This window comes from Hoplias malabaricus, chromosome Y (genome assembly GCF_029633855.1).
Source record: "Hoplias malabaricus isolate fHopMal1 chromosome Y, fHopMal1.hap1, whole genome shotgun sequence".
NCBI lineage: Eukaryota > Metazoa > Chordata > Actinopteri > Characiformes > Erythrinidae > Hoplias > Hoplias malabaricus.
In genome coordinates, this window is record NC_089820.1 from 57,328,882 (window position 1) to 57,346,790 (window position 17,909).

Genomic DNA, 17,909 nt, shown 5'->3' on the forward strand with positions numbered 1-17,909 from the left:
GTGACTAACACTGGTTTGTTTGCACTGAGCATAGGACTTTGAAGAACTCCTGAAACTCAGAAGCTTGAAAGATGCATCAGAACTGGAATCACCTGGTGAAGGGACACTCCAACCTTCAGAAACAAAGCAGCCTTGTCCTTAAAGGAAGCAAGGCAAGGCAAGTTTATTTATAGAGCTCCTTTCGTACACAATGGCAATTCACATTGCTTTACAGCACAATACAGAAAGATTACAGTAGAATTTAAAAGGTAAAAGAAAATAAAAACAATTATTAATTAATTAATTAATTATCTGTAACCCTTATCCACCGGAGCACCCGGAGGAAACCCACGCAGACACAGGGAGAACACACCACACTCCTCACAGACAGTCACCCGGAGGAAACCCAAGCAGACACAGGGAGAACACATCAACTCAGACAGTCACCTGGAGCAGGAATCAAACCCACAACGTCCAGGCCCCTGGAGCTGTGTGACTGCGACACTACCTGCTGCGCCACAGTGCCACCCCTAAAAACAATTAGAAAGTATAAAATAGAATATTAAAAATGATTAAAACAATTTAAAACAATTAAAAATCAGAGTATTAAAAATTGACAGTTATTAAAATGGTGCTAAGTGCAGCGCTACTCAAAGGCACAGGAGAACAGAAGGTCTTTAGTCTAGATTTGAAGATAATATTCAGGGCAAATGTGACGTCTTCCGGGAGTCTGTTCCAGGTGCAGGGAGCATAGTGACTGAAAGCTGCCTCCCCCTGTGTGGTTCTGACCCGGGGCACCACTAGCTGACCAGTCCCGAGTGAGGGAACAGAGTGCAACCTGTGGATGCACAGGAGACCACCATCCACTGGCTAGAGATGGAATACGAAGTGTGCTCGGTAGGAGGATTGGTTTTGGCTCGATTAAAGTAACATTTCATCCGTCTAGTTCCAGTCACACTTCCAGTGTTTGTGTTTTTCACAACGTTGGCATATCATTCATCAGCATTCTCATATAGAAGTGGAGCTGAAAGTTTTCTCTACCAACTGCTCATTTCTCCCAAAGTTTCTCTATCAACATGCCTCAAGGTTTGTGAATCTTTTCTTCGTCCAGAAGTTGTTCTGTTAAACAGCAGCTCAGCTCATTTCAGCTTTGACTAATGGCTTTGTTTACATTAGATTTGCACAGAGGCTTTATGCTGGATTTGTCGTGAATAAGGATTAGTTCTGAATGGTCTGTCTGGGTGAATTAAAAGCTGAAAAAAATTAATTATCGCCTCTGACTCTAGTTGTGAATTACTCTCTGTCCTTAAATGAGTTCAGCTTTAAACAACTGCATTTGAGTTTGAAATAGAAGAGCAGAAGGGTTGATACTGCCTCTATCCAAAGAAGACAGTAGCCAACAAAACAAAACAGAGCTGACGTCCTTTAAACCAAGAATGGACCAATAATAATGCTCCAAATTACTTACAGTCAATCTACATTAACTTACATTAACAAAATTAATTAAGGACAAATTTGTCTTCTGTAGAATCGCAGTCTTTGGATGAATACACCCTTAAGTGCCGTTTAACAAGTGTCAGACAGAGATAAGGAGAGAGAGGAAGCGCTGGCGAGGAGCAGAGTGACAGTCACGGGGGAGGTTCACTTTCTAAGCTTTTTCAGAGAAGCATGAATGATTTCTGGGAGGTCGTAATGACACACATCTGCATTCTTGGTTGATTTGTATGTCGTGGAGTCAACGTAGCTCTGAACAAATATTAACTTAATTATCGTTACTGTTAAGATATGGCTGGGTAAAAAAGGGGTTAAAATGTTCACAAGGCAAAAGGCACTTTGTAGCTATTGGATTGAAGAATGTAGTCCATCTGTTGCTCAGCATACTTTGTTAGCCCTCGTTCACCCTGTTCTTCAATGTTCAGATCAGGTGTGTGTTAGTGTGTGTTGTGCTGTGTTAGTGTGTGTGTGGTGTAGAGTGGATCAGACACAGCAGTGCTGCTGGAGTTTTTAAACCCCTCAGTGTCTGGACTGAGAACAGTCCACCGACCAAAAACATCCAGCCGACAGCGTCCTGTGTCACTGATGAAGGACTAGAGGACGAGCGACACACACTGTGCAGCGACAGATGAGCTACTGTCTCTGACTCTACATCTACAAGGTGGACCAACGAGGGAGGAGTGTCTCACAGAGTAGACAGAGAGTGGACACAGGGTTTAAAAACTCCAGCAGCACTGCTGTGTCTTATTCATTTATACAAGTGCAAGACTTAAATATGGGCTGTGCATTATACTCATTGGGTGCCAAAGTTAATCATAAATGTTATTTATTGACTAAACAGCATCTAGAAAGTAAAAGCCAAAAGTAAATACCCGCTTCTTCACTCTGTAACAGTGTGTTTTTGTGTCTCCAGGATCACGGCTGGTGAAGTTCTTCATGTTGGTGGTGCGGAACGCTTTCAGTTCCCCTGTAAACAACACGTCTGCAGCTCCACGAAGTGTATTTACTGGATCATAGTGATGTAATTATTGCTTTTGTTGTTGTGTCTCGAGCAGGAACAGAGCTCGAAGCTGCTCTGCAGACCATCCCACAAAGTAAGGGTCTCCACCTCAGAGCAGTTAGAATTGGAATTAGAATCACTTCACTGGCCACTGTGCTCTCACACAGAGGGCTCTCCGCATTTAACCCAATATGTGCAGTGAAACACTCATTTATACACACTAGTGAACACTAGGGGGCAGTGAGCACACATGTCCTGAACGGTTGGCAGCAGGTTATTTAATCGGCCCTGGGGATAGAAATAACCTTCCTGTTACAAACCCAGTTCCCTAAACACTGCCTCACTGTTTTGTAGGTTGCACAGGCAGATTATGGAAAATCATATAGAAATAAATATAATATTTTATTACTATTTGTGTGAGACTGAAAACCTTTCTTGATTTATTATTTTTACATTGTGTTATTGGAAATTTTCTGGGATCAACAAAATTGATGGTATTAACTAAACCTACTTTTACCAACACTCCTCAGAACAGATGCCACAGCTTCCCTTTATTCCTGAATATATATAGATATAATAAATCTCTCTCTCTCTCTCTCTCTCTCTCTCTCTCTCTCTCTCTCTCTCTCTCTCTCTCTCTCTCTCTCTCTCTCTCTCTCTCTCTCGTTACCAACAAGGGAGCACTGAAACAAAGGGACTATATATACACAGAACATTGACAAGGAACACCTGGGACTGATAACGAGAGGGCAGGTCTACAAAGGAGACACTGACGAGAGGGCGGAGCTAAGGTGGCATGAGGGTGGAGACAGGAACAATAATAAACAGAACCACATGGTGGGGAAAACAGACACATGACAGGCCTTTTCAGGCTTTTACTTTCCGTTTGCTTTCTGCTGGTGAGTGAGAAAGTGATCTCTCTCTCTCTCTCTCTCTCTCTCTCTCTCTCTCTCTCTCAGCAACCCAGTCTGTTGATCTGACTAGCCTGAAAAAAAGTTTTTTTTTATTTTACTTTTATTGAACAAAATCCACAAACAAGAACTCCAGTGAAGTACTAAACATGGAGAAGCAGTGATTAGCTGATGCGCTGCTCTCAAACCAGTCCACTGAGAACATTAGAAAAGCCCAGACTTTAGACACGTTACGTCTAGCATTTCTTCATTTCATATATTTTATACTCTAATTTACTGCCTTTTCTTATATTTTATTATTTAGGATTCAAGTACGCTGCTCATTGATCGTAGAACCCTATTGAAACTGTTCAGACGCGTTCTTCTTATTGTTACCTTTTCTACTGAACAAATGATTCTGGAAAAAGTACAGCCTCCAAACCTAGATGTGGTTCATGTAAGGGGCTAGATTTCAGATCATAAATACACGGGTCTTGCCTTGCCTTACTGCACTTGTTAATAAGTTAATAAGCATGCTCGGTGGATATTTTGTTTTGCTTTTCTTTGCCACAGCGCCTGATATAACATAGTCCATGTTTCCTAATACGGCCATGATGCCAACTACACGGCCATGTGCCAAGACTTCAGAAGTGGATGGCAGTTACAACAACAGCAGACGCCACGTCACACCCATCCACCGAGACCACAGTATCAGTCTCAGGGCCTCAGTCCATTTCACTTTCACTTACTCTCAAAACAATTAGTGTGTTTCTACAGCAGTGGGCCTTCTCATCCACTGTAGACTCCACACAATGTGGCCAAAAGTCTGCAGACAAACCGTAAACATTTACCATCTTATATTTCTGTACGATAAGCACACAAAGCTTAAACATGTTATAGTCAATAAATCAGCTCAGTGTACAGTAAGTGCTGTTTCATAAGTGCTGGGGAATTCAGTGCTTTTCCATTTTTAGAAGCGTCTATTTTAAAAGGCGAAAGTGAAAGAGTCTCCTGCACCTTCTATCACACCCGTTTTCCGACACAAGTCTCTCGGGCTCTCTGATTGGCCTTTACTTCCTCCTCAACCAATCAGCGGTTCGGTTCATCGAAAGGGGGCGGGGCTTGTGTGGAAAGTTTTGTGGAATATCAAAATGATAAACAGACAACGACGAGAAACGGAGCGCTGAAGACCGCACGGTTCACTTCTGTAAACATGATTGAAGGTTTGTGAGTCACGCTTTGTAAACCGTAAATAGCGCCGTGGTGTGTTACAGATCACATTAGTTTTATTATTAAAACGGGAATTATGTCCGAGATTAAGGACCTATTGAATTCGACCTGTGTTTATTTCCCTGTTTATGAAGTCGTCTCTGATATCTGTGCGAACTGTGGTCTTACGGCAGTAAAATCACTTCTAGTGCTCGGGTTACACTTAAAGCGCGTGCACGATTAAACACGTAACGCTACAGTAAGAAGATAAGTGTCTGGGGTTGGGGCAGTGTCCCCACAGTGACCCCTTCACTCCCACTTTCATATCAGTGAGCCATGGGGCATCCATGACTGGATCTGACCCAGTTTCCTGCTTGTCCTTCCTCAGAAAACTATATTAAAGCACAATTACAAACGTGTAACGTACTTTACCACCGCCTACAGTCTTTTTGGTTCATTATTGGTTATTTGCGAGTGACTTTGAGTAAATGTCCTCCTCTAATCAGCAACACACTGAAAAGTATCAATCACCAAATGCCCAGGTTCATCTGGGATGTTATTTACTGCAAGAACAGCATCCAGAAAGTGTGTAAAACATTTATAATGTATCTTCTGTATCTTCTACTAAGAGTTTTATTGTCGGACGCACAGCAGAAACGAGCCGTTACACTGTACAATTACATTCATACTTTCCTTAATCACATTTACAAGTTCTACAATTAGATAAAGAGGACTCTATCAAACAAACGACACAATGTCATTTATTTATTGAGGAAAATGACCCAGTTGTGTGTATCTCTGAGTGACAAAGGTATGTTAATGTTTGCTTTCAGTGTCTCATAAGACCCCTGTGTCTAATATTTGTGTCTCATTTGTTTTAGGTCAAAACTATGCAGAAATATAAAGAATGTTTCCAGCGCCACTGTAAAGAAAGCAGTGGACACTTAATAACCCCCTTCTTCACTCTGTAACCGTGTGTTTTTGTGTCTCCAGGATCACAGCTGGTGAAGTTCTTCATGTTGGTGCTTGGGAATGCTTTCAATTCCCCGGTATCCTTCATGGATCGACTCACGACACGACTGCAGCTCCACGAAGTGACTTCAGTGGATAAGAGCGATGTCATATTTGTTTTTATCCCTATTGTGTCTCGAGCTGGAACGGACATAGACGCCGCTCTCGGGAAGTTTCCACAAAGTAAGGAATGTAAATTGGATTAGAAATAAAAATACTGTGAGTTAAAGTCTGCTTAAAGGTCCAGGAAATCTGAGTCTGCGTTTTCTCAGTGTGATCTACAGAGTAACTGTAATCTCTGAATAACTTTCCTATGTTCCTCTAAATGAGACTGATGTGGTTAGACCTGCCCACACATCTCCTAAATAAGGGCATATATTCCCCTTTCCAGTGTTCTCCCCCTGTGTAAACAGCCCCTGTTCAGAACGCCCGCTTTCAGCACCTGTTCCTTTAAATGATAATGAGCCGCTCGCTGTTCACCCCGACCCCGAGCGCACAGCAGTGAGGAGCGAGGAGCAGAAGCTCTGGTTTTTAGCCGTTTTCTCAGAACAAGCCTAATTTCTCTCTGCTGATTCTTCTTCATGTTTTGAAACATCCAGTATACTGACACCTAGTGGGCTGGATTTCTAAAACATTTTAACCCACCCTCTAGATAGGTTATATATAACTTTAAATATTTAACTAACCCTTTACATGGATCATAAACTGTTTATTTGAGTAAAGTGACCTAACTCATTTAACTGGATTTTTTCTTTTACATAAAAATCCTACCACTCTGCACTTTAGCATTCGACGCTGATCTGATGTTGACTGAGCAAATAGCAGGTCACTTGTACAAACATTATGTTTCTCTCTCTCTCTCTCTCTCTCTCTCTCTCTCTCTCTCTCTCTCTCTCTCTCTCTCTCTCTCCCAGCTGCTAATCCTATTGTTATAGTGGTGCTCCACCACACATTTGATCCCCATTTCATGGCTCCAGACAGCAGATACATAATAAAGAATAGTAACATGTTCACCGTGGACTGTCTGCACCATGAAGACCGAGGCCTACTGAGATGTCTCCGTAACGACGAGGCTCTGAAAGCTGTCGCTGATCATCTGATCTCCCTGGGAGCTTTGTCTGTAACAGAGCATGCCCTGGTAATGCACCACAATTAAACTGTCTATTTAAATATCTAGGTTTCAGTGTTTAGGATTATTATAATAACACGCAAAAAAAGACCTTAAATATAAATTCCTCAATTTAAAAAGTGGCCTATTCTCTCTGTTTTCCATGAGATATTGGGTTTTTCACAGTTCTGGCTCTTAATAAAACATCTGTGATCTGTTTGGTCAAAACACCACAAGGATCAAACCCCGCAGCAATGTTCTCAGTGATTACAGGGCTGGGTGCAGCAGGAGAGTATAATGAGATACATAAGGCATATCACGCTTAATTCCACCTCCATTTTATAATTTAATAAACTATTCCTTTCAGCTAAATACAAACAGAGTGAGGTGTTACTGCAGAAACACTCAGTTAAGCTGAGAGTGTATAGAGTGTGAGGTATAAACTGAGGGAGTGCGTGGCGAGTAGGCGTCTGTGACCAAGTGGAGGTGCAGTACACTGCTGCATTGTGTGGTTCTTGTTGCATATTATTTCCTGTTTTTTAACGACCACTGACTGTGTTTTTGTGTCTTGTGTGTTTTTTCTCCTCAGCCTCAGCTGATGAACCGTCCTCAGTGGGTGACGCGAGCATGTACACGGAAGTCTAGAAATATCTGGATCCTAGTTGGGCTCCTTCTCGGGCTTATTTTGGAAGCGATCTTTGGGATCATTGGGACAGTGGGAGAGTTCCTTTTTGCTGCAGTTATCGGGGGAGTGATGGGGTACCTTATTCACTTCCGTGTTACTCATGAAGAAAAGCAACTTTTACCAATTACTCATTAAAGCTCGGAAAAAACAAAACAAAAATTGGAAGAAAATCTGAATTGTAAATAAAAGTTGTGCAAATAAGTTTAAAGTTGTTTTATTGGTGTAACGTAACAATGGAATTCAATATTCGAACATTCTCTTCCTCTTTTCTTGGGTTACGATAAATTGCGTTTTATTAATTCTGATGATTTCATATATTTTTTAAATGTTGAATTACAATTGTATGGTAAACACTGTTTTAAAACGTATTACACCTGATATATTCTTTAAGTGTAGCATTTGCTGCTGGTTGTAGTGATACTTTTAGTCTATATATATATATATGTATGGGCCCATAGTACACACACACACACACACACACACACATATATATACGCCAAAATAAATTCTTCAAATGTAGTCTCTGAAATGTATTTTACAAAGTTACTTATTGTCAGTACGCGCCTAAATACAATTTTAAAAGGAAGCTAACATTAAAATGTGTGTGTTCTCTTGTTGTGTAATGGATGAAGGGATGAAGTGTCAGGGCAGTCATGGCCCAGCTTTAAACACATTTATTTGTGTGTCATTAGTCTTGGTGTATAATGTCTGTTTTGAAAATCTTATTAAATATGAACTCATTTCCACCAAAGAAATACTGATTTTTTGTCTCTGTTTACATCAGGGAAAGGTCAGATGAGTTTCACCACACAATGTTTACACAGTTCATTCATTCATTTGTTCATTCATTCATTCAATCATTCATTACTACATTCTTCTTTAACTGCTTCATCCTGATCAGGACTGCACTGGGTCCAAAGCTTTCTTAGAAACACTGGGTTTCACACACTCACCCAGTTACTCTCACACACCTGTGGACAGTTTCACACACTCACCCAGCCACTCTGTGGACAGTTTCACACAGTGACTCACAAACTCATACCTGTGGATAATAACACACACACACACCTGTGGACAGTTTCACACATTCACCCAGTCACCCCTCTCGTCACCTCTCTACCTAACAACAGTTGTGTGTAGAGGGATCTGGGGAGAATCAGCTGCTGTTGCATTGTCCAGGTGGATGGTGCTGTACACAGGTGGAGGTTTAGGTTACTCCCTACTGTCTCCAGGAATAGTCACAGCCAGCACTGTAGAAGTGTAAATATCATTCATTTACACTGTGGCAGCTGTTCATTAACAATCTCTGACAATCACACTCAGTCCTGAGCCAGAATTACAGCACATAGACATTTAAAATCATAGACTTTTCTGTTCTGCATTCACAACATCAAATTACTGCTTTTGATTCTACGACATTTGTTTGCAGATGTGTTTTTAGTTTTGTAAAAGTTTCAACAAAAAAAATTCACTCCATAAAAAAATCGTCCACCAATAGGAAGTGTAAAGGGGCGGGGACTGACGAAATACGGGTGGGAAACTTAACCGAAAACGAAACCTAATTTGTTTATATCGCCGAAAGGAGCCGAAGGTCAGTGAATATTTGTATCCTGTCGTGTGCGCAGTTGTGTAGTTTGTAATAAACTTCGTGAGTTCTTATTCAGAAATAAGGCTGGAATAGTGGATGGGTGCAGTCTGTTCACTGCTGACGTTCCCCTGTGAACGGAGTCCTCACCGTGAACGCGCACTTACAGTGATGTAATGACAGAGTGAATAAAAGTGCTGCTTTTGTGTTAAAGCTGAAAAACACTAAAGATGAACGTGAATGTGAAAAGGCGCCTCGCTCCCTCTGTAGTGCACTTCTGAAGTGTTCTTGTTAAATTCTGGCTCTCGTTGTTTTGAGCCCTGTTCAAATCGAAACAGTGTGAAGCATTAATTTGGTGCAGGAGTCTGTTATAACCTCAGCGTGTGTGGTGCTTTTTTACGCTAGAAATTGTGTAATGACTGAAATAAGCGGATCAAAGCACATGCACTGAACCAGGGGTTTGTTACATCACACATAAGGAAGCAGTCGTATTTACTCGAGGGTCGTTGGAGGTGTAGAAACCACTGTAAGGGGTTAAATTGTTTGTTGTAATTGAAAAACTGAGAGGTGTAGTTAGAGGTTTAATAAATGTCCAGAGGGAGACTATAAATTCCTACATACTTTATGAAGTAGGGATGTCCCAGTAAACAAGGAATGTCCTGGACGTTCAAAATAGGTCTAAAAGTAGTCTGTCCGTCAAGGACATATTTTAAACGTCAATGGACGTCCAAAATCCATCTTAATAAGTTAGTTAAGTGGTGACCAATCGCTAACGTCAGTGGACGTCCAAAACGCGTTTTATACAAGTAATTTATTTCGGGACCAATTAATAATGTCGGTGGACGTCCAAAATACGTCTAATAGTCGTCTTTTCAATGTCTGTGTTTGGACGTCTTTTCACCTTTCATTTTCAACCTTAAGAGAACGTTGATTAGACGGCAGTCATTACGTTATTTCAACGTTGAATCAACGGCTAATTGTTTACTGGGGATGTAACAATTTGAGATCCAGCCCTGAACAGACATGTTGCATTATTTCCTCAGTAACTGGCATCATGCCCTTTTAAGGATGCCCAGGTCTCAGCTGTTTCCCTGAGGCAAAAATGATCATCAAATGAGGCCCAAATGAGAAAATATATTATACAAATAATACAACCCACAAGTTAACACCATGCACTAAAATAACACTGGTACAAAGTAGGTCTATTATTAAACCTCATTACTGTATTCTAACAACATCAAATACTCAACCATAGCCTTTACCACCAAAGGCTTAACTTTAGACAAAGTCTGCTGACTCATGGGTGCTGCTGGTCTTGTGATCTTAAAGCTTGTGTTAGTATTTGCAGTGTTTGCACAATGCTTCATCAAATGTTTGTTTAGTACCAGGTGGGTTAGCAGCGTCTTTTCAAATACGCCATTCACTCTTTTATAGAACATCAGCCCCAGCCCAGTGTCCTTTACATGGGTCAGATACAGACTACAGGGTCATTACAGAGGTCTCTTCACCCTAGGTTCATTTGTGTTAATTAAAAAAGCTCCTTCATACAGCAGCTGATGTGACTCAGCACAGTTCTGGTGACACCCCCCAGCTCCAGCACAGCAACTCAACCTGTTTCTGAGCTAGGATTAGATCTTTGAAAATCATGAAAGCGTAAGAATGTGGCCCAGGAATGTGGTCGTTCTGGACCAGAGCTCCCCCTCAAGGCTAGGCCTGGTGTACCATCACAAACAAAGACTCTGTAATTATGTGTAAAATCTGGCCATAAATAGTTAAACACAATAATAAAATGCTACATTAAAACATGTACATAAGTGTAGATAATATTGAACGAGAAATGCATGCGGAATGTATATCTGTCAATATCTGGCAATTAATACAAATTTTACAAAACAAAATTTAAGAGGAAACCGTCTTGAAATTCATTCATTCATTCGTTCATTCAGTGACCGTTTATCCAGTTCAAGGTCACAGTGTGTTTAGAGCCTACATGGAATCACTGGGCACAAGGTGCATTCTTTCACAGCTATAAACACTTTTGAGTAGCCAGTCCATTTTGTGTGTTCCTGACCATAAAAAAAAAAAATCCATTATAACATTACGACATTATGGAAAACGTCTTACGTGGGAAACTGCGGCAGCACGGTGCGCAGCAGGTAGAGTCGCAGTCACACAGCTCCAGGGACATGAAATCACACTCACTGTAAAAACGTCATTTGGGTTTATTCTAATGTTGGGTGTTATTTGTTGTTTGTGTTTGTCTTTTAGCAAATAAACACTTACTGTTCAGATAAATAGCTTTTTAAATCTCATCTTCTGGGGTCTAAAGCATTTGTACAGTGTTGTGTATTAAGATATTAAAAAGGCTTAAGACACATGAGGCCAAACGGCCACTCAAACTGACATTAACACAACACCACTGTACGGCAGCTGTACCTGTCTCTTCACTTCTTCACAGAGTTTATTTTCCCTGAACATCATTTGGAAGGCTAGCCCTAAAGCAGCTAACGCTATATAACCCTCTTCTCTAATCTGCCCCTGTGTGTTGTCTGTCTCTAGGATCAAGAAAGATGAAGTACTTCATGACGGCACATGGGCAAACCTTCAATTCTCACCTTATGTTTTTGGATCGTCTCCGTAATCGTCTTCGTCTTCGTGAAGTGAATTCTCTGGACAAGAGCGACATTGTTATTTCTTTTGTCCCAATTGTATCTCGGGCGGGAACAGACATTGAAGCTGCTCTTCAGGCAATTCCACAAAGTAAGAACATCTTTCACTGTAACGGTTACAGCTTTTTTTACAGCTTTTCTGAGAAGGTAACACCTTCTCAGAATTTAAGAAATGAGGAGGGTACCATTCATTGTGTGTGTTTGAATATATTTACTACTTCCCCACAGTGCATTAAGCAACAAACCAGTGTATACAAAATATTCAAGTCTATTTAAAATCACAAAATTAGATTGTCCACAAAAGTCCAGAGTCTCTTTTAGTCCAAGATTTAAAAAAAATAGCACAGACTGTCCTTTGGAGCAATGTGTCCAGTGATTTTAACCACGGAGCTTGTACTGAAGTAATCCTGGTTTCAAGGTAATGTAGGTGAGGAGATGAGGAGGTGATAATTGGGATGGATGGTTGCAGGGATGGGATTATCTCCAGTATAATCGATCAGATCGTTAAGCAGCAAGATGTAAAGAAAATTAACAAAACAAAGAGATACAAAGGAAGCAAATACAAAACTAGAACCCCAAGAACCTTTCTTCAATGAAAAGCACAAAGAACAAAAACTTTGATGAATACACACAAAGTTCAGCAAATAATACAGAAAATGAAATAATTAACTTATGTTGAGATTAAGAACAGAAAAGTTCAAACAAAAGTCCAGTGAGGAATGAAGCCACAGCATCCTCTAAACTAGCAAGCCACCATGTGGTTACCCCTAAAGGCTTGTAAACTGGGCCTAAAACTGCCACTTAGTGGATGGGGTAAGTATTGCAATAAAACCGGCCATTACTGTCGCAACACCCCCTCAAAATGTGCTGTACTTTTCCCACAGAACCTAAGATTACAGATTCTTAGAGCAATAGTATTTAGAATATCAGGTTAATATTACTTAGATTATAAAACTATTTTTAAAGTTCTCTGTTGCTATGATACATCTCCGTCACAGCTAATGAGTGAATGTAGGATGTTCTGGAACTTAATCCAGAGCAAATATATTTTTGGGGTCAAATGACTGGTCCTTGGAGCTTCTAGTGAGAAATTACAGCCTCTTGTACGCAAACTGCCCTGAAATATATATCAGCTGTAGTAAAACTTCAGGATTATGGTTTTACTGACAAAAAGTGAATAAAACATTGCAATATAAAAAGAAAGAATTATTTGAAGAATTATTTAATGCTGCTGCAGTGCTGTTTTGCATTGTTGTCTTGTTTTATAATAAAATTAAATAAAGACATGCACAAAAACTATATATATATATATATATATACACATTTGATTATCTGCCAAGCCACTTTTATTTTACAGATTAATAACAGCATTAAAATCATAAATAGGCCTACAACAGAAAACATGTTAAAAGTTATATTCTTCACTTAAACACTAATGGTACTCGAGTATGTTTAAATAAAACATAGGCTAAAGACTTTTTTTCATATTTATGGCTGCTTTGGAGAACAGCAGAAATGGTTATGTGAGGCATGGTGTGAAAAATATCATTATTTGATGTGTTTTGCAGGGGTTGAGGATTCAGGTAAAGCACCATTATCTGAACTATTACATTATTAGGGTAATAGCCGTATTAAATAAGGCCTCAGGACTTTTGTTTTTTGTCTTTGAAAGTGAGTGTAAACTTGCCAAGCACAAATACGTCCATCCACCCTATGGATGACTTGGTAACAGATTAAGCATTAATTTCTACTCAGTACCAGACCTGGCTTGCATCTCTGTGAATGGACAGTGATTTTAAACCCAAGTCTAAAAGCCACAGTAACATTTAAAAAGCATATTTGAGATCAATTTAAAGAATTGTTTGTGATCACTTAGGATCTAAAAGCAGGGATTTTAGGATTTTAGTCCATTCAGGCCAGAGCTCACGTGATTTCACTCCTCTAATTAACTGGTCTCAAAACAACTGATCATGTGTTCCTCCTGGTTGGCGAGCCACACACACATGTCCTTTGCGGATAAGATTGCCCACCCCTGATCTAAAGGGCATATTTTTGGTATTTTATGTAATTGCTACTTATAGCAAAGGATTGTGTTTTTTCCAAATTATATTTTTTTATCTGCAAAGAAACAAAGCACAGTGATGTGAGCTGTAAATGCTGCAAATATTAAAATCTAAAAGCACCCACTAGACTGGTGTTGACTGACTAAATATAAAGTCACTTCTAAACACATCTATCTCTCCTTTTTTTCCAGCAACTAAGCCTGTTGTTCTAGTGGTGCTCCACCACACTTTTAGTCCTCACTGCATAACATCAGAGAGCAGACTGAGTGTAAACAGGGAGAATGTGTTCGCTGTGGACTGTCTGTTCCATGAAGACAGAGGTCTGCTGAGATGCCAGCGCAATGATGAGGCTCTGAGAGTTGTCACTGATAATCTGACAGCTACAGGAGCATCATTCAGTTCAGAGGTGGGTTATAGAGGATATATATTGATAGGGAGTATAAACTGGCTCATTCAGGGACTATGAAACAACTTCATTTTAATTATCTGTAACCCTTATCCAGTTCAGGGTTGCGGTGGGTCCAGCCTACCTGGAATCATTGGGCACAAGGCGGGAACACACCCTGGAGGGGGCGCCAGTCCTTCACAGGGCAACACACACACTCACACAGTCACTCACACACTCACACCTACGGACACTTGAGTTGCCAGTCCACCTACCAACGTGTGTTTTTGGACTGTGGGAGGAAACCAGAGCACCTGGAGGAAACCCACGCAGACACAGGGAGAACACACCACACTCCTCACAGACAGTCACCCGGAGGAAACCCACGCAGACACAGAGAGAACACACCACACTCCTCACAGACAGTCACCTGGAGGAAACCCACGCAGACACAGAGAGAACACACCACACTCCTCACAGACAGTCACCTGGAGCGGGAATCGAACCCACAACCTCCAGGTCCCTGGAGCTGTGTGATTGTGACACTTTAATTTTAAATATTAAATTAAAATAATTTAAATTAAAATAATTTTAGTGGTAAAAATCAGTTATTCCTCCTTTAAAATGTCCTTGTCTTCTGTAGAGAAGTTACTTTTTTGGAGCATAAGGTTTTCTTTCTGTAGAGACTATAAATCACTCCTGACTATGCTCTGTAATAAGTAACCGCCAGGTTATTGTGAGCAGTGGTGCCCAGTCATACAAAGAGCCAGTGTAGCTGCCTGATTCATTCATTCATTCATTATCTGTAACCGCTTATCCAATTCAGGGTCGCAGGGGGTCCAGAGCCTGCCTGGAATCATTGGGCGCAAGGCAGGAATACACCCTGGAGGGGGCGCCAGTCCTTCACAGGGCAACACAGACACACACATTCACACCTACGGACACTCTTGAGTCGCCAATCCACCTACCAACGTGTGTTTTTGGACTGTGGGAGGAAACCGGAGCACCCGGAGGAAACCCACGCGGACACGGGGAGAACACACCAACTCCTCACAGACAGTCACCCGGAGCAGGAATCGAACCCACTACCTCCAGGTCCCTGGAGCTGTGTGACTGCGACACTACCTTCTGCTGCCTGATTTCCATCCATTAAAAAAGAATCTCCACCTGTGTAACAGTTGATCTCTGTATTCCTAAAAAAGATTTAACATGATGTTTTCTTAGTTGTAATAAAAACATGCAGCCACACTGCCACACCTTTGCTGATAAGATGGATATTTTGATAGTATTTAAGTTATCTAAAAATAAAGAAAATAACTTATCCATCTCCATATTTGTTGTAAAAATATTTACTCTTCTCCTGCACCGGGGCTACCGTGTCCTCTACTAAGATTTCCCAGGTTTTAAGATTAGGAAACCCACCTTCTGATATAGTAGTCATGTTGGATTATGACTGGTGTTAGTACATAGACTCACAAAAATGTGAGAATTGGAGTGTAGTGTAAGACATTGGCTCTTTACAATGATATTTAGAGTTGTTTTTACAGTTCTGTGCATATTGTGTGGGTTTTATATAATGTTTAATGATCTTTTCCTGTGTTTCTTTCAACAGCACCTGCCAGGTAATCAAGCAGGCATTTCAAGGATCAGACAGAAGAAAATATTAATGTGTCTGATGTGGTTTATAGCTTTTATTGCTGTTATTGTTGTGGTTGGGTTTCTAATTTACTCTGTAGTATATGCACATTATGATCAGATAAGTAAAGCTCCGAAAATGGTAAATGATGTTGGAAAGAAAACATAAGAGCAACAAGATCCACAAACGATATCAACGAGACCCTGTTATCCACATATTGTATGTAATTAAGTTGCTGATTAGAAATGTCAAAAAATAAATGTCTATCTTTTAAAGGCTGCATTTAGGGTTTTTTCCAACCCTTGGTTTCCTGTGCGCATTAAAAATGTCATATACAAACCTATGTAAAATGTGGACCTCAGACTTGATCAGCAAATCATCTCTGTCGTCAAAAGTATGGTCCTTTAAAATGCATATGAATCTTGTTATTCTGACCTGGATGTTCAGTTTGTTTCTCAGTGTTTACTGTGTATAAATCCTCCCAGAGTTTTGTCTCTAAGGCCCTGACGCCTCTGAGGCTGGTTGAGATGGTCAGAGAAGCCAGGTCGTTGGAGTTAAATCCTAGGGAGGATTTTGTTATTGCTCTGTGTATGACCGCATGTAAAACCGGTGCTGACCTCACTTCTGAGTAAATGACCTGTTTTCAAAGTGAGCTGTTCTGTAATAAACTGCATGTGATCACACCTAAATGTCATTTGAAAGCCTTTTTTTGCCTGTGACTGATATTTCTCAAGCTTGTGTAGAAATGTAAAAAGTGCAGTTCTTGACAGATATGTGAAAAGTAAATATTAAAAACCAAATGTTTTGTGAGTCGTAAGTTTCTTTAGAGACAGGTTGGTGAAACGGTGGAAGGGATACTGCAGTATTGTATCATTGTGAATGGAAATGCAGTTATTAAACCAGAGACACCTCAGTCTGTGTATACAGCACACACAGTGTGTATCTTGTTTTACTACAATACTTCAAACATGGGGAGGACTGTGGTGCTGGAGGTGGTCTTACAACCACAGCCATCCAGCACTCTGGGGTCCTGGGTTCAGTCCTCATCTCAGGTCACTGTCTGTGAGGAGTGTGGTGTGTTCTCCCTGTGTCTGCGTGGGTTTTCTCCGGGTGACTGTCTGTGAGGAGTGTGGTGTGTTCTCTCTGTGTCTGCGTGGGTTTCCTCTGTGTGACTGTCTGTGAGGAGTGTGGTGTGTTCTCCCAGTGTCTGCGTGGGTTTTCTCCGGGTGACTGTCTGTGAGGAGTGTGGTGTGTTCTCTCTGTGTCTGCGTGGGTTTCCTCTGTGTGACTGTCTGTGAGGAGTGTGGTGTGTTCTCCCTGTGTCTGTGTGGGTTTCCTCCGGGGGACTGTCTGTGAGGAGTGTGGTGTGTTCTCCCTGTGTCTGCGTGGGTTTCCTCCGGGTGACTGTCTGTGAGGAGTGTGGTGTGTTCTTCCTGTGTCTGTGTGGGTTTCCTCCAGGTGACTATCTGTGAGGAGTGTGGTGTGTTCTCCCTGTGTCTGCGTGGTTTCCTCGGGTGACTGTCTGTGAGGAGTGTGGTGTGTTTCCCCTGTGTCTGTGTGGGTTTCCTCTGTGTGCTACGGTTTGCACCCACAGTCTGATCACACAAGGTGGAGTGATCACAGGTGTGAGTGTGTGAAACTGTCCACAGGTGTGAGTATGTGAGTGACTGTGTGAATGTGTGAGTGACTCTTATTTTAGAGCATGTGTGGAATAATGTACAAATAAACAGCACTGTGCAAAAGTCAGAGATCACACAGCATTTTAATTTCCTCTCAAAACATTAACAAGCTCCTTACCTCAGAAACCACACAGACGTGGTTTAATATTAAAGCCAGCTTTCGGATATAATGTGTGTTTTCGATATAAATGACCCACTTAGATCTCTCCATCGGTGCCATCCCTGAACATGGCCTACACCGTCAGAAACCTGCCTCTGTGGTGGTACCCTGTAGAGTACATATTCATACCTTTAATTAGGGAACAAACTTGTACCTTATTCTGTTATAATTGTAGATTTAAAATTGTGTTGATTTCATACACCATTGCATCTCCAGGACTTTTATTATGTTTTTTTTTGTAATTAAAACTTATAACAAATATTCACCTCCTTCTGAAGAAGAGAATGTAATGAACACAACTGACTTTTATACCACTGCTGTACGTTTAAAGGTACAGTCACACTCTGTATCTTTAA

General features: G+C 40.9%; 1 protein-coding gene and 1 long non-coding RNA gene across 2 annotated transcripts; both read left to right on the forward strand.

Moving 5' to 3' along the window:
- The first annotated feature begins 4,483 nt into the window (after positions 1 to 4,483).
- LOC136679686 (uncharacterized) lies at positions 4,484 to 8,118 on the forward strand. Its single transcript, XM_066658344.1, has 4 exons — positions 4,484 to 4,586; positions 5,566 to 5,766; positions 6,498 to 6,721; positions 7,281 to 8,118. Exons 1-4 carry the CDS (start codon positions 4,577 to 4,579, stop codon positions 7,509 to 7,511), a joined length of 666 nt encoding a protein of 221 aa, XP_066514441.1. The 5' UTR covers positions 4,484 to 4,576; the 3' UTR covers positions 7,512 to 8,118.
- A 794-nt stretch (positions 8,119 to 8,912) lies between these two features.
- On the forward strand, positions 8,913 to 16,441 carry LOC136679803 (uncharacterized). Its single transcript, XR_010796590.1, has 4 exons — positions 8,913 to 8,967; positions 11,521 to 11,721; positions 13,885 to 14,099; positions 15,691 to 16,441. It is a non-coding gene; the product is annotated as an uncharacterized lncRNA (long non-coding RNA).
- Positions 16,442 to 17,909: the final 1,468 nt, after the last annotated feature.

Coding starts and splice junctions, on each gene's coding strand:
- LOC136679686 (XM_066658344.1), top strand. Junction 5,767..6,497: donor TCTCGGGAAGTTTCCACAAA/GTAAGGAATGTA, acceptor TCTCTCTCCCAG/CTGCTAATCCTATTGTTATA. Junction 6,722..7,280: donor CTGTAACAGAGCATGCCCTG/GTAATGCACCAC, acceptor TTTTCTCCTCAG/CCTCAGCTGATGAACCGTCC.